We start from the raw sequence: 16,253 nt of genomic DNA on the forward strand, positions 1-16,253 counted from the left end.
CTCAAGTCGCCATCAAACATCACCCCTAGATTTTTTACAGTCGACTTCAGGTGTCGAGCTAGGGGGCCCAGGCCCTGGTTAGAAGCAGAATTCTGAGTTTAAAGTCAGAATTCTGAGATTAAAGTCAGAATTCTGAGAAAAAAAAGTCAGAATTTTGAGATCAAAGTCAGAATTCGGAGATTAGATTCAGAATTTTAAAATAAATTTATACAGTGGCCCTAATACTCTTCCGTACTTTTTAACTCCTTTTAATTTAATTTTAATTTATTGAATGTATTTTATGTGTGTTTGTTATTGTGCTGTTTTACGTTTATTTGCACTGATTTTATTTACTTTATTTTAGTTATTCATTGTGATTTTATTTTGCCATGTAAAATACTTTGGTCAGCTGGATGTTGTTTTAAAGTGCTATATAAATAAATTTGATTTGATTCCACATGTTCAACACTGAGCCCTGCTGCTGATACAGCTGTCTTTGTGATGCCAGCATCTTTTAGGCATGCCAACCATCCAACATCCATTATAGAGCGGAACAAACAGGACGGAAACAAGTGAAAATGGAGTAATGTTGCAGAGCACTACAAAAGCAGAAGAAGGAAGAAGTGAAACACTGACTGGAAAAATTGTGCATTTAAAGTGAAAATTAACACTGAAAAGATTTATGCTGTAAATTTAAAATGGGCAGTGCATGGTACATGGAATATATTGTATATTATATACCATTAATTTATCAGACAGGTTTCTGATCTCTTAAAGGGAAAGTCCCAAATTCTTATGAATGTATATTGTTCATTTAAGGAATTTACCGCTGCTGAAACCATAACCTGCCCTCATGATATATTACAAAAAATATGTTTTCCTATACTTAATAAAATATCTTGTTTGATAGAAAAATCTGCAGCATAATATTTGAGCTGTAGTATTCAGCTGTCAGTTTCAGATGAGTGTAGAGACAGTGAGACATTAAATTTAGTATAGTGAGAATTTATTTCACTGAGGAAAAACTTAACTAAGATACATGTGCTTACTCAAAATCAAATGTCTCACTACATTATTGCATTGTGACTGACTCCTGAACAATGGATTTCTCAGTGAATAAAAATAAAAGTATAAAAGGGTCCCATGCAGGACCAGAAACACAACCTAGACATTATGTTATCATTGTGTTAAATAGTCTCTGGTCTGGTTTTATTTTACTGGGATGTTTCCATAGACACCATCTGTCTATGGAAAATAAATCCAAATTACTCTGTAATCGAGAGGTTTTCTTAAAGTGATGTGAGGAACCCATAATATCTTTTTCCATGACCTCTAGCAGCTTAATAAATGAGATGTTTTTTTAGTTCACAACAGGTAAAGTGTATGCTCACCTTGATACAGAGTAGATGCACTGACTAAATGATGCATGTCTCCTGTTTTTTCTACAGTATGACGCTCACTGTAAATATTGCTGTATCATTTCATGCTGACCTATAATGCTTACATGCTTGATTAAACAGCACTGTTACATAGTGCATCCATGAGGCTCTCTGTCTTATAATCGCCTGCTGCCATCTGCATGCTCCAGCCAGGACAGCAGCCAGTTCCAAAAAGGAAAAGAGGTGTAGTCAATATTTAAAGTAAGCTGATTCAGGTATACAGTTTATCCACCAAGGGAAACTGTGTCTGTGTACATTTTGCATAGATTTTGAATGGGGGAGGATATTGACTCTTTCAATTACAGAGTGGAAATCATAATTTATCCTATAGATTGTTATCCATGGGGTGATTCCTGCATGACACTGCATCCAATTTTCTGCAATTAGAGGAACAGTTAGGCAGGCAGCGGTCATGTCGCCCACAACCCACTGGGACTCAGGCACTAGAATGGTGGTGTCATCATGGACCCACTGGGAGTCAGGCACTAGAACGATGGTGTCATCATCGACCCACCGGGACTCAGGAGCTGAGGTGGTGTCTCCATCGACCCATTGGGACACAGACAGTGGGATAGTGGCATCCTCATTAACCCAGCATGGCACAGGAGCAGGGGCAGTGTTGGAGCTCTGGATCTCCTCAGGAACAGATGCAGAGGTGGCAATGCAGTCATCGACTGACTGGGGTGCAGGAACAGAAGTGGCGTCAAAGTCGTCAACCCACTGAGGGACAGGATCAGAGGTGGTATGGCCATGTTAATCCGCTGAGGAACAGGAACAGATGTGGTGGCATATGTGAACTCTCTGGGGGCAGAAACTATGGGGAAGTCATTGTGGACCCATTCGGAGGCCAGAGCAGATGAGACCATGAGGCAGTCGGCCCCCTCGGGGACAGAATCTGAAGTGGAGACGACCTGCTGGGGAACTGGAGCAGGTGCAGCATCGATCCACTCAGGAACAGGGCCAGAGACAGCATCAGCATCCATGCTGACCTGCTCAGGAACAGGAGCGAAGGCAGCATCATTGTCCTTGCAGATCTGCTCGGGAACAGGAGTGGAGGCAGCACCAACATCCTCTAATGACCAGCTTAGGAACAGGAGTGAAGGCGGCATCGACATCTCTGCTGACCTGCTCGGAAACAGGATCAGAGGTGGCGTTGACCCACTCAGGAATAGAAATGGCAGTGGCGTTGACCTGCTCAGGAACAGGACCAGGGACGGCATTGGTGGTGGTGTCAACCCACGTGGGAACAGGATTAAAGGCCGTGTATGCATCTCAGCAAGCTGCTCAGGAACAGGAACAGAGGTGGCATCAGCACCCTCGCTGACCCACTCGGGAACAGGTGCAGATGTGGTGTTGGCACCCTTGCTTCCCTGCTCTGGAACAGGAGCAGCGGTGGTGTCGACCCACTCCAGAACGAAGATTTCAGGGGTGTCAACCCACTCAGTGGCAGCATCCATGCTGACCCGCTCAGAAACAGGAACAGAGGTGGCATCAGCATCCAAACCAACCTGCTCAGGAACAGGAACAGAGGCAGCGTCAGCACCCTCGCTGACCCGCTTAGGAACAGGAACAGAAGCCTCAGCAGGAGCATTTTTGTTAGCACACTGAGGAACTGGAGCCTCAGCGAGGACATTTTCATCGGCACACCAATGAACAGCTGCTACACTGGGGACATTTTTGCAGACACTCTGAGGGACCAGGCTGGTGTTGGCAGGCATGCCATCCACTCAGAAACAGAAACTAAAAAGTTTGTGTCAGGGTTCTCTCTGACCCACTGTGGGACAGGAGCAGAAGCCCCAGTGTGGGCGTTCTAGTTGGCACACTGGAGAGCAGAAGCCTTGGTGGGGATGTCTTTGTCAGCACACCAATAAACAGCAACATCAGCAGGGACATTCTCGCCGGCACACCAGCTTCATCAGAGGGGAATTTAGCACCATCACACTAGAAGGAAGTGACTGAGCTCTGCTCAGAGAACAGAGAGGTTGTGCTGGAGTGGAGCATGGCTGACCATGTATTGTTTGCCATCTATGTCCCCAGCCTGTCCTCCTGGAAACAGACTGCAGCTCGGGAAAACACTGATGCTGCGGCTCAGGAACAGTCTGATGCTGCAGCTCGGGAACAGGCTGATAAGAAGGGATTGTCTGTGGGCAACCCTTCTTCTTGGTTTTCTTTTTCCCAAGACCTCCAGGACAAACGGCTAGCCTAGTTCCCCAAAATGGTGAGAGTCAGGGTCAGAAGCAGGATGGTCCTATTTAATCTCAGGGGAAGGAGTTAAAGACTCTCCATCAAAATTAATGGAGAGGGTGGCAAGCTGTGGATTGGTAGTGCTATGGGGCTGAGGAGCCAGGCTGCTACAAGCATGGAACCCAGATACCACACCGTTCATGTAGTTGAAAACATAAGGGGAAAGGGGTGCTCCAGCTGAGCCTTCAGCTGTGTCTGGATGTTTTTGGCTTCAGCTGGGCTCAACGTGATCCCATCCCAAAATTGATTGACTGAAAGTGGCTGATGGTCAGGTGTCAGGAGCTTAGAGTTGAAAACAGGCACTTAAAGGTGTTGCTCACACCAGGCTTGGACTGAGGATCCTTGGATGACCAATCTTTGCAACTTTTTCTTATTCTGGTTTCAATAGAGGCCACCTGAGCCAACAATTGTGGCACTCCTGGTGTTACCATCAACCAGGGGTGACATCAATAAAGGTTCCCAATCTTGGCACACATTTCTAGCTGCTGCCAAGGGTCTGCGATGGTGAGAATATGTTCAAGTCATAACAAGCAACTGTGTAGTCTGTTGCGTTCTCTGTTGGCTGATTCATACTTTCAGGGCTTGGGCTAGGGAAGGACCCAAAATGCAGACACAGACTGAGAAATAGCATTTAGTAGATTTAATATAATTGATACTAGATTGAGAGACAAACAATACAACTCCAGGAACTCAACCTAACAAGCATAACAAAATAACTACAGAGCACTACAACAAAACAATTCAATGAGCTGAATAATAAATAAATAATAAACTAAAGCACACAAAACTAAACTCCAAAAACCCAAGGTAACAAACCAAAGATCCAAGAAGAAGACAGGTAAATCCAAAGTTCATAAGAGAGACAGGAGAAAGAGTCCAAAAGTTCATGTGAGGATGTGACAGTGTTCACTCCTCCAAAGTTTTCATGTCATGTCTAATCAAAACTCAAGAGGCACTGTATGTTAATTTATTAGCTAGGCTTTGTATTTAAGATACTTCTCTCTTGCATCTGGTTTTCAGCTCTATAATTTCTCTATATTAATTCTTTACAAGATAAATTCTTCATCTTTAGCTGTAATGGATTATGAGCTTGTCAGATCCTTAAAATAAGATGTGGACTCCCAGGAGGGTTTATTGACAGAACAAGCAGCTGTTTGACATAAATGATGCATCCACACAGGTAAACTCTGAGACTATTCTAACACCCCACACCACCACCACCACCCCCATCATGACACACACATCATATTCTAAACTCCCATCACCCAGCCATTTGCTAAGTTTGCTAAGAAAGTCACTGACAACGGCTGAAGATCACAGCTGTAACAATACAGGATGGTCATGTCAGTTATGTCAATATGTGGAGGAATGTAGTTTGTGTATGTGTGTGTGTGTCTCATTTAAGAACTATTTTTACTCAACTCTAGCCATTCACCAGCATTCTGTCATGGTCTGTCCATAGACATGGAGCCTTGGGTAATATAAGAGGTTACAATGTGCAGTCCATAAGATGGGAGAAGAAAAACACTTATTAATCACCAAATCATTGTCTGCTGCTTTATGTTCTTCTTCTAAAACAAACCAGACACATTAAACACATCACTTCCCCTTTGGTAGGAAACAGTTGAATTACAGCTTGAGAGTGCAAACTAGTATCCAAAAGAACAGACAACAATCACATGAGTTAGCTAAAAGTTGTGGCTAAAATGATGAAAAAAGAAAGATAAAATCTGCTAAAGTAATGGACAAGCAGTTGAAATAGATAAGCTAGCAACAATATATACTCATATGGGCAGTACTGATGAAGGGATACTGGGAAACACACTGATCACTGGTCAGCACTGTTTTGTCATCAAAGGAGAATCAAGAAACTCCACTCGCAACTCTAACCCTGACTTCATACTCAGTATAGCCCTATTAATATTCCTATTATGAAATCATTGTTATGCTATTATGAAACCTCTTCTAGTTTTAGCAGAAGATTGAAGCTGCAATACTCTATTTTTGAATAAAATACTCCTATAAAAGGCCAAATCATAAAGTGAAGTTCCAGCAGACAAGCACATCCTATCTCCATAGGTCATTGGCGAGCTATGGCGCTGACCAGGGCTGCCTCAGACATGCGCTCCTGTGTGTTTTTGTTGTTGTTCTTGTTGGCTTTCTGCAACCCTGCCCAGATTACTTTTACTAGGGACAAGCTTCTGAACATCTGACAGCTCAGTTTGGACATTCCGCCCCCGGTTGTCATCAATGGTGGAAGCTGTTTGAACATTTTAGCTGGTTGAGCAGCAGCTGTTTTGGGGATCTGGAGGAGACACTGGAGGGGGAGAAGGGCCTGCGCCCTCGTAAGACTATGACGGCGGGCGTACCAAACGCCACTCCCGGCCATACAGCTAGCTAATCTCCGTTCCCTAACTAACAAAAAGGACAAACTGCTGTTTGTCAATCGGACTAACTCGGATTTTTCACATTCTGCGGCATTATGCTTTGTGGAAACATGGCTCAACGACTCGATCCCTGATAAGGCTGCCCACCCCACTGTGGAGAGCTATCAATTGGCTGACAAGCTGAATAAGTTTTATTATAGGTTTGAGAGGCAGAACTCTACACATCTCTCTCTCACCTCATCTTGGACCCACAACCAGTAGCTGCTTCCTCTAGGACTGCCTCTCCCCCCATCAGCCCACCTCCTCTGAGGATCTGTGAAAGAGATGTGTCTTGCCTTTTAAGAAAACAAAGGATCAGTAAGGCACCAGGCCCAGACAGTATGGCCCCCTCCTGTCTGAAAGTCTGTGCCGACCAGTTGGCTCCGATCTTCACACAGCTCTTCAATAGATCACTGGAGCTTTGTGTAGTTTCCTCCTGTTTTAAAAGCTCCACCATCATACCAGTTCCCAAGAAATCCTCCATCAGGGAACTGAATGTCACCCTGACACCTGCAGTCATGAAGTGTTTTGAGAGACTGGTACTGACCCACCTGAAGACAATCATAGACCCCTGGCTGGATTCCCTGCAGTCTTCTTACCAAATAGGTCAGTGGATGATGCAGTCAATATGGTACTGCATTACATCCTGCAACATCTAGACTCACCAGGGACCTATGCTCAGACCCTATTTGTGAACTTCAGTTCTGCATTTAACACCATCATCCCAGACATCCTCTACTCCAAATATACCCAGCTCACTGTGCCTGTCCCCACTTTCCAGTGGATCATCAGCTTTCTGACGGACAGGAAGCAGCAGGTGAGACTGGGGAAAACCACATCCAGCACCCGGTCAATCAGCAGAGGTGCCCCGCAGGGATGTGTGCTCTCCCCGCTGTTGTTCTCCCTCTATACCAATGACTGCACCTCAAGAGACCTCTCTGTAAAAATCCTGAAGTTTGCAGATGACAGTCATCGGCCTCATTCATGATGGTGACGAGTCGGCCTACAGATGGGAGGTTGAACAGCTGGCCCTGTGGTGTGGACATAACAACCTGAAGCTGAACACATGGAAGACAGTGGAGATGATAGTGGATTTTAGGAGGAGCTCCCCCACCCTATCTCCACTCACTATACTCAGCAGCACTGTTTCAGTCTGGAGTCCTGGACTCCACAATCTCTCAGAACTTGAAGTGGATAACCAACATCAGAACCATCATTAAAAAGGTGCAGCAGAGGATGTACTTCCTGCATCAGCTCAGAAAGTTCAACCTGCCCCAGGAGCTGCTGATTCAGTTCTATATGTGAATCACCAAGTCTGTCCTCTGTTCTTCCATCACTGTCTAGTTTTGCTCGGCAACCAAACAGGACAGGAACAGACTCCAGCAGACAGTCAAAACTTTGGAGAAAATTGATGAACAGCTAGTCAGCTGCTCTTTTAACTTGTATATATTTTGTATTTATTTTGTTTAAATTGCTGTGCACATCAGGGGCCACTGGGCTGGAGTCAAATTCCTTTTATTTTTGCTAATACTTGACAATAAAGTTTATGCTTATGCTCCTGCCAATTCAGACAGTGATTTATTTATCATCTGACTTGACAGAAAGTCAGCTGTTGGGATAAAACCTCCTTTCTGAGGATGCAAGCAAGGGCAGTGAGGGGTGTGGCAAAAGAAAACTGCATTGTTTACTGCCTGTTTATACTGCTTATTTTGCATTGTTTGCACTGTTTGTTGCTTATTAATACTGCTTATTTTGTTATATTACACAGCCTTATGTTTGTTTACTATTTACTTGCCCCTTGCATATGGATATGTACATACACAATGAGAGCCAATGTACCAAAGTCAAATTCCTCATGTGTCAGACACACCTGGCAAATAAAGCAGATTCTGATTCTGAAATAATAAACCATGTATTAATAATTATAAAATTGTTTATTTTGTGTAGAAATGAGACACATACTACTTTCTTTAGCTAACTTTGGCTGTGGTCCTTATTTACTTCTGGCCAGGGATCATCGCTACTGCACAGTGGTTCCTAATCACTGAGGCAAAACATGTACTCTACAACACAATCAGAGAAGTGAATGCAAATATCATAATGCATGCATGCTATAAAACAAAACTAATTTGACCAATATCAATTATAAAGCACCATAAAAAACAGTTCAGGTATCAACATGTTCAGCTCTTCAAGGACATTCATGCTTCTATTCAGAATTTTTCTAAACTTCATACTTTTAAAATATTTAGCTTTATTTTGAAAATCTTGCTCAATTCAAATGAATGGGAAAATTCTACTTCAGCATAATTTCAGCTGTCAAAATGTTCAGCTCTTCAAGGACATTCATGCTTCTATTCAGAGGTTTTCTAAACTTCATACTTTTAAAATATTTAGCTTTATTTTGAAAATCTTGCTGAAAATGGGAAAATTCTACTTCAGCATAATTTCAGCTATCAAAATGTTTAGCTCTTCAAGGACATTCATGCTTCTATTCAGAATTTTTCTAAACTTCATACTTTTGAAATATTTAGCTTTATTTTGAAAATCTTGCCCCATTCAAATGAATGGGAAAATTCTACTTCAGCATAATTTCAGCTGTCAAAATGTTCAGCTCTTCAAGGACATTGGTGCTTCTAATCAGAGGTTTTCTAAACTTCATACTTTTAAAATATTTTGCTTTATTTTGAAAATCTTGCTCCATTCAAATGAATGGGAAAATTCTACTTCAGCATAATTTCAACTATCAAAATGTTCAGCTCTTCAAGGACATTCATAATTCTCTCCAGAATTTTTCTAAACTTCATACTCTTGAAATATTTAGCTTTATTTTGAAAATCTTGACCCATTCAAATAAATGGGAAAATTTGTCTTCAGCACACTTTCAGCTATTTCAGCTATCAAAATGTTCAGCTCTTCAAGGACATTCATACTTCTCTTCAGAATTTTTCTAAACTTCATACTTTTGAAATATTTAGCTTTATTCTGAAAATCTTGCGCAATTCAAATGAATGGGGAAATTCTACTTTCACCTATCAAAATGTTCAGCTCCTCAACGACATTCAAATAAATGGTAAAATTCTACTTCAGCATACTTTCAGCTAGCCAAACCATTCAGATGTCAAAATATTCAGCATTTTCAGGGCAATCGTTCAGCACTCAGCATCCATACGCATTTTCTTCAGAAAATGCATTTCTTTAGTTGTTTTTGTTTTTCATTCATACTGACAAGGATCACACTGTGACTCTGCCAGGCGTGGCACAAGGAGTAGCTAATCAGATTCTAGGAGTGGCCAGTGCCACTGCTGGGCACCCCTTGGCCCCTGCCCATGCAATTACAGACACTTATTCATAGACAAAAAAGAAACAGAAAATTATTAATCAAATTTTAACAACCAATTCCAAATTGTCTTTTAAACAGCAGAGTCAGTTTCCATCTGGAGAAATATGGACTCACCAACAAATTTGCCTCTCTCTTTCTTTTAGTACAGAACACCACAGGATTTGGAATTGTATTTGTACGATTTTATAACTTACAACTGACTCAAAAATGTTGATTTTTGTCATTGTAATTTGGAACGGATCAGTGGAAATATGCATGAGTCAACTGTTCTTTAGAAGATTTTAGAAGTTTCTGTCAATTCTTTGTTGCTTTGGCCCAGTTGCCAGGATCAGTTCTCAGGCTTAATAGTTACTTCTCACTGCCATTATGAAGCTGGCAACCTGCAAGAGTGTACAAAGCAGCTTTAACATCTTATTCACATCTTGAAATGTAGTTGTCCTTGGGGATTGGGATCTGTCACATGAACACACAAACCATTCTGTCAGCATTTCCTTAAGTAACCATTAGCCTGCTATTACAGCTTAATTAATATTGATTGTCTGAGGTGGCTATCATCATGACATATTATCATGGCAACGCTATCCCCCCAACTGATACAGACTGAATAAAAATGATTGGAAGTGTCTGTATCCATACAAGGGAGGAGGGTGGGTGTGCAGGTGTATGCTAGTGTTATAAGCCAAAGGCCTGGAGACAGAAGACCCAGGTTCTGGCTGGAGAGATGAAGTAGATGTGGAGCAGTGCAAGGCAGGTTCTGGCTGGAGAATCGAAGTAGATGCGGAGCAGTGCAAGGCAGGTTCTGCCTGAAGAAACAAAGTAGAAGCAGAGCAGGGGAAGGCAGGTACTGGCTGGAGAGACGAAGCAGGAAGCCAGCTTAGAAACAGGAGCATGGGAAGAAGGTCTGCATACAATTGCGAAGAGGAGCCTGGATCTGTTCAGGAGCGAACATAACAATCTGGCGACGAGAACACGCCCATGCCTATCTTAAGTGGAGCTGGGCAGATTAGTAACAGCTGCACTGGGCATGTCTCTTCGCCTAGTCCAGTTGCCGACATGTGAGGAAGCAGAGGTGCCAGCAGCAGATGTGACAGCTAGGAATATGCTAAATTAGGGTGCACTCACCTACTGTAGGCTTCAATGTTTCAGACTTGCACTGTGTTCTGCAATGAGAGCAGCTGTGCCTGGGTTTCCCTTTCCAGATGTGGCATGCACCATAGGCGTTGTTAGACCTCTTTTACTGGAGTGGCCCTGTACTGATCAGCTGTTCCCCAATAAAATTACACATTCAAGGTTTAACAAGCTCCTATATTGGCAGTGGGTTAATTTTGTTTGATAATAATGGTAAAAGAACTGATTAGTTGTTCTAAATCAGAATGTCAAAGCAAAATACAAGTTGAGGTGCAGTGCTCAGGGTTTGTGCTGGTGCACCGCAGCACACACAGCAATCCATGTATTGGCACATGAAACAAAAGAAAGGAATGAACTGAGGTATGTGACGAGACTAAATTATTTTGTGAATAATATCAATAGCCTTATTTTGACTAAAACATTACTGACTCCTGTAGATAGGAATGAGAAAATTATTTAGTGATTGTTTGTTGTTGCATTGGTTGTCTTGATGCTTCTCTGTTGGAGGTTTTTTCCAAGGGAGTTTTTCCTCCACACAGTTGCCAAGTGCTTGCTCAAGGGGGATTTGTTGGGTTTTTCCTCTATAATAATAATAATAACAGTAAGCTCTAGACTTTACTTTGTAAAGTGTCCTGAGATGACTTTTGTTGTGATTTGGTGCTATACAAATAAAATTTTATTGAAGTGAAATTAAATACAGTTTTTGAATCATATCAATGGTCTCTTTTTGACTCAAACATTATTGACTCCTGTAGTTGCACATAAGAAAATTCTTTAGAGGCTGAGACAGGGAAAATGTTCAGAGAGAAGAGGGTGAGAGAAATGAGACCAGGCTGTAGTTGGTAAACAAGATAACAATAACTTAGCTATCTAGTAAGTCACCAGGCATGGATGTTGAATGTGAAGTAAATTAGAGCTCTGTTCATCAATGCGTATAATCAGTTGGACTACTCTTAAAACAGTCATAATACATCACACTGTTATTTATCTCTTACTGGTCTAGGACCCAAAATGCAGACCAGACTAGGAAGGGGGCTTAAAATGTTTTTATTAAATAAATAGGGTACAAATAACCAAGGTGTAGCTATGGTGCCGGGAGCCCTCAGGTGAGTCCGACAGGCAGGAAAGAGTTAGGTGGAGCTGCCTGGTCAGGAACACATAGCGGAGACAGGCAGGAGAGTGGTCGAGGTAGCTGGAATATCAAGATTACACAGGTGAGACATGCAGGCAGGAGAGTGGTCAGGGCAGCTGGAGTATTGAGAACACACAGGTGGAGTCAAGCAGACAGGAGAGTCACGACCGTGACGCTGGAGATTCAGGAACTCACAGGCAGTAGGTTAAGGCTGACGTGTGGCACCGTAGTTGGTACACAGCACGTAGTGCGGGACAGGAGTGTGACAGAGTCGCTGAAGATTCAAGAACTCACTGGCAGTAGATTAATTTAAGGCTGACGTGTGCCAGTGTCGCTGGGACACAGCATGTAGTCCAGGACAGAAGTGTGACAGCGGCGCAGGAGATACAGGAGCTCAGCACCAAGACAGTTCAGAGAAGAGATAGGACTGGAATTATGACAGCGCCGTCAGTGCAAAGGATCAGTGCCGAAGAACAGGACAAGAAAGGCCGGGTGTGGTGAGCATCGTGAACAGAGTGAGTATCATCAGTATCTTCAATAGACCAGCCAGTGACTGAGGGAAAGGGAGAGGTATTTATGGGCTGTAGACTGGGAGATAATGAGTAATTGATGCAAACCATGAACAGTGATTGAGAACTGAGGTAAAGCTGGGGCAGGTGACGGAGAGCAGGAAGAAACCAAAATAAAAGCTCTCAGAACAGGAAGTAATGCCAAACCATGACACACACATAGCAGTTTATGTTAACATTGGACTGCATTGAATGAATAGCCTATGACATAATATGCGATGCTCTTTCACACTGTTCAAATGATGTTTGTTTTATGCATTTTTAACAAACAGTTGAATTTGAGGCAGGAAGGGAAAATGCGGAGGAAGCTGTCCGTGTCTGTGGAGACAGGTGTGTGGCGCAGCCATCCACTGCACAATAAAATTTTGAAGAAACTGGAGCATTATGTTATGCAGCCTTATGAGTTACCAAAAAAGAGAATGTTTTTCTTTAAATTAATGATTTGTTGATAGATTGATTTGTTGTGAAAGTTTAAGTTTAACAAATCAAACTGGGGCTGCTTGACAATTAGCTAAGTTATTGTAAAATGCAGAAGAATGCAAAGAGATCCCCAATACAGGGCCAGACCTTTTATCAGGTCTGCTCATCACACCCTGCCTGTTTGTATTGCTCTTGTACGTTCTCTAAGATGCTTCTTGTTTGGTTTCTAGTCCCTGCAAACTTTGGACTGTTACAATTTGGACTCTTGAGTGGTGACAGGTGTGATGAAGTTATTCATTTTTCTACAATCCGTTGTGGTTTGTGTCCTGCTTCCTGTTTTGTGCTTTTATTTTTAGTTAGACTTCCTGTCTTATGTTGGCTTACCTGCCCCAGCTTTACCCCGGTTCACAATCACCATTCATGGTTTCCACCCGCTGCTCGTTATCCTCTGGTCTCCTGTCTATATATCCTCCTTCCATTCATCAGTCAGGTTGCTGGTTCATTTTGTCTCCACACCTTGTTGCCCCTGTCATCTGTTTGACACTTTCCACTCACCACACCCTGCCCATTCGCGTCCGTTGTGGATTTTCAGTTTGTGCTTTTAGGTTTGTTTGCGTTTTTTGTGGTTTTGAGTTCTTTTTGCCTTGCTCTCTGACTGAACTGTTGTAAGTTTCTGTCCACGTTCTTTACTTGTCAGGTTGACCCTCATGTTTTTTGCCCTGGTCCTGTTTCACCCTGTTATTAAAAAGTCCAAGCAACTCCTTGGTTCTTGTGTCTGCACCTTGGGTTCTACCTCACCCGTAAATCCTAACACCTTTGTGCTATAAAATCATGCAGAGAATGTTCTTAATGTATGTTGAAGTACATATTTTCATAAAGCTTATTATGTCTACATTTTACCTTTAGCAGCAGCAGTAGTAGTAGCAGGCAGTGGAATAGTGTTCTAAGCAAGGGAAGTTCACAGCAAATTTATTCATGCAGAAAACATTTAAGAACATTAAAAAAAAAACAATTGTGCGATTTGAGTAATGGGGGCCTGTGCCCCAGTAGAGCTTTGCCTAGCAACGCCCCTGGCATGTACCTTTAGGATTCTGGATTCCTGTGTGAATACTGTCTCATGCCACCCATAAAGGAGCAGAGTTGTGGGTTAAAAACCAAGTCCTACAGACCTGCTGTTTCTTTCTAGGGTAAGACTAGGAACAGCTGCTACATAAAGGATTCTTATTGAACTGCCCACTGAAACAAAAATATTCTCAATTTTGTTTGTCCACAAATACTGACCCCGTAGTTACGAAGGTTTGGGGATGATAACCTAATGCGCTGGTGTTGTGTCCCGGCAATAGCAACGAAAACAAACCCCCATAATCAGTTTCCAGAAGCTGCTTCATTCTGTAGCACGTTTAGCCTACGCATCGCTATGCTCAGGTATCATGACCAATATACGGTAACTGTTGTGGCCATACAGCCTCGCCCCTCCATTCACATTTAGGCTACTCACCACACCGAGCCGTAGGCTCCAGAGCCCACCGGCGTCAGGTTCTGGTACCGCTCCGGAACCTCCCACACAGTCTTGTTGAGCTCCTGCTGGTAAAATCCAGATCTGGCGGACATCTCTCCGAGCCGGCGACAGAAAAAAAGCAGAGAGCAAAGGCTAAGGTGGGATAATGGAGATTAACTGATGAAAACGGTGGACGGAAACGGACGGCCCACCGACTGCTATGCGAGCTGTTCTTGTTACTGCTTCCACATTCCGCGCTGTCTACTGTCTCGCTGCTTGTTCACCCCACCCCATGACTACATTGTCAGAAAGTGAGATAGATTGACATATATTATATTGTATGCACGTGGGCTACACACAAACTGCTACCCTGTCTCAGGAAAGTAATTATAGGCTTTTAATTAATGCTGTATTAATAAATTTCTGGCCACTAGGGAGCAGAAGTACTTCAAAACAGGTTAAAATGACAGACACAGTGGGTTTACCTCACTTTGAATTTAAAGACAACTGGCTTTTGCAGCTGTAAACAGACTCATAAAGCAATTTTTTCCAGGTCTTGTAATTAAAAGAGATTAAAAATTTGCACATAGCTAAAGAGTGGATTTTACATGCTGTGAGTGCTGGGATTAATGTTACCAAAAGTTACCACACCAGAGAGTATAAAAATACCAGTTCCGTTAATTGAAGTGCAAGGATAATTTGTGACAGCTGACGTCAGATATTTTTGCACTTAGGTTCTGGGTTTTTATGGCCTGCAGCTGTCCAACACCCATGCTGTTTTGTGCACAATATTTTACAATCTGCAATAAAAGTAGGGTTTTTCATGGGAATGGATGGGCAGGCTTGCTGGAGAATCTTGTACAGTCCAATTTAGCAATTATGATTGATGAGTCTCTGGCACTGGTTGTGCAGATTGTGAGGAATCCTATTGGTGGTGGAAATGTAAAGAGGAGACTGGGTATTCTATTGGAATGTGAAATTTTATCCAAGAAAAGATGCCAGTTGTACATTAATGAAAACTCTGACATGACATGCTTCTCCATCTGTCTATCACACCTCCTACATGAGGGGCTGACTGACCATCAAGCTAGAGAGTTAGGTTTTGTAAATCACAGGACTGCAGGGTTCACACCTGACACTGCTGTTACATTGGCAGATGTAAATTCAACCAGCTGGTACAAACCAACACTGTGGTATTGTTTAGAGCAGAAGGGAGAATAGATTTCACCAAGTATGTGGCTGACCATAGGTGTTATGGAAAAACAGTGTACATGCTCCTGCTTGATAAACATTATTATAGGATAAAAAGTATAATAGGTTTTCTCGGTGTGGGTTATGTGTGCCCCTCATGGTGTGCTGGATACAACAACAAATGTTACCACTCCTGCAGAGATCCAATGCCAGTGTCTTGATCAAGAGGTCGCACACTCAGTGCAAAGAGTGAGGTTACGGACAGATTTTGTATAACATCAGTCAACTATCGCCCACTAGCTGGAACCAATCAGAAATGTATCATAGGTATGTGGCCTTCATAGTTATCTCCTAGATAGGCAGCTGGGGCCCGTTTCAAGAAGGAGGTTTTGTTGAAACTCTGAGTTTGTTAACCCCAAAATGAGGAAAACTCGGAGTTTTCGGTTCCAGAAACGAAGGTAACTTAAACCCGTGAAAGCGGGGTAAGTTAAACCCGTTTCAAAAAGAGAGGTAATCTAAACTCAGAGTCAATTACTATGGCAACTTACTCTGTGAACCTAACCTGATTGGGAGCAGGTTTTGTACGGGAAACCCAGAGTTTCCTCCGGTCTCCGCCCCCTTTTAAAGTGAAAGGTGTTTAAATAGGCCTACCTCATTTAATCTTTCAGTACATTCATAGATTGCACATGTTTCCGTCACACAGAGACCAAAATGGCATGTCCATTTATAGAGGATCCTGTAGATGAGGAGTTTGTATTAATTCGCAGGGAACTGAATTTACGTCGGGAGAGGATTTTGAGGCCACGAGTTGATTTTTTGTCATATCCCCATGTATTTTTATTTGAGCGGTACCGTTTTTCTAGAGAGTCCATAACATATATCAA

General features: G+C 42.5%; 1 protein-coding gene across 3 annotated transcripts in view; it reads right to left on the reverse strand.

Moving 5' to 3' along the window:
• The window catches only part of mapk11 (mitogen-activated protein kinase 11), a 56,367-nt gene extending 41,758 nt beyond the window's left edge, over positions 1–14,609 (reverse strand). For 2 of the 3 annotated variants that reach the window (XM_020619205.1, XM_020619204.1), the window contains exon 1: positions 14,179–14,609. In XM_020619205.1, the coding sequence (XP_020474861.1) occupies positions 14,179–14,291 (113 nt within the window). In that variant the 5' untranslated portion in view covers positions 14,292–14,609. The remainder of the gene's footprint in view (positions 1–14,178) is intronic. The other variant, XM_020619203.1, reaches the window with a different exon arrangement.
• Positions 14,610–16,253: the final 1,644 nt, after the last annotated feature.

The sequence above is a fragment of the Monopterus albus genome, unplaced genomic scaffold (assembly GCF_001952655.1).
Source record: "Monopterus albus unplaced genomic scaffold, M_albus_1.0 scaffold216.1, whole genome shotgun sequence".
In the NCBI taxonomy this organism is placed as follows: domain Eukaryota; kingdom Metazoa; phylum Chordata; class Actinopteri; order Synbranchiformes; family Synbranchidae; genus Monopterus; species Monopterus albus.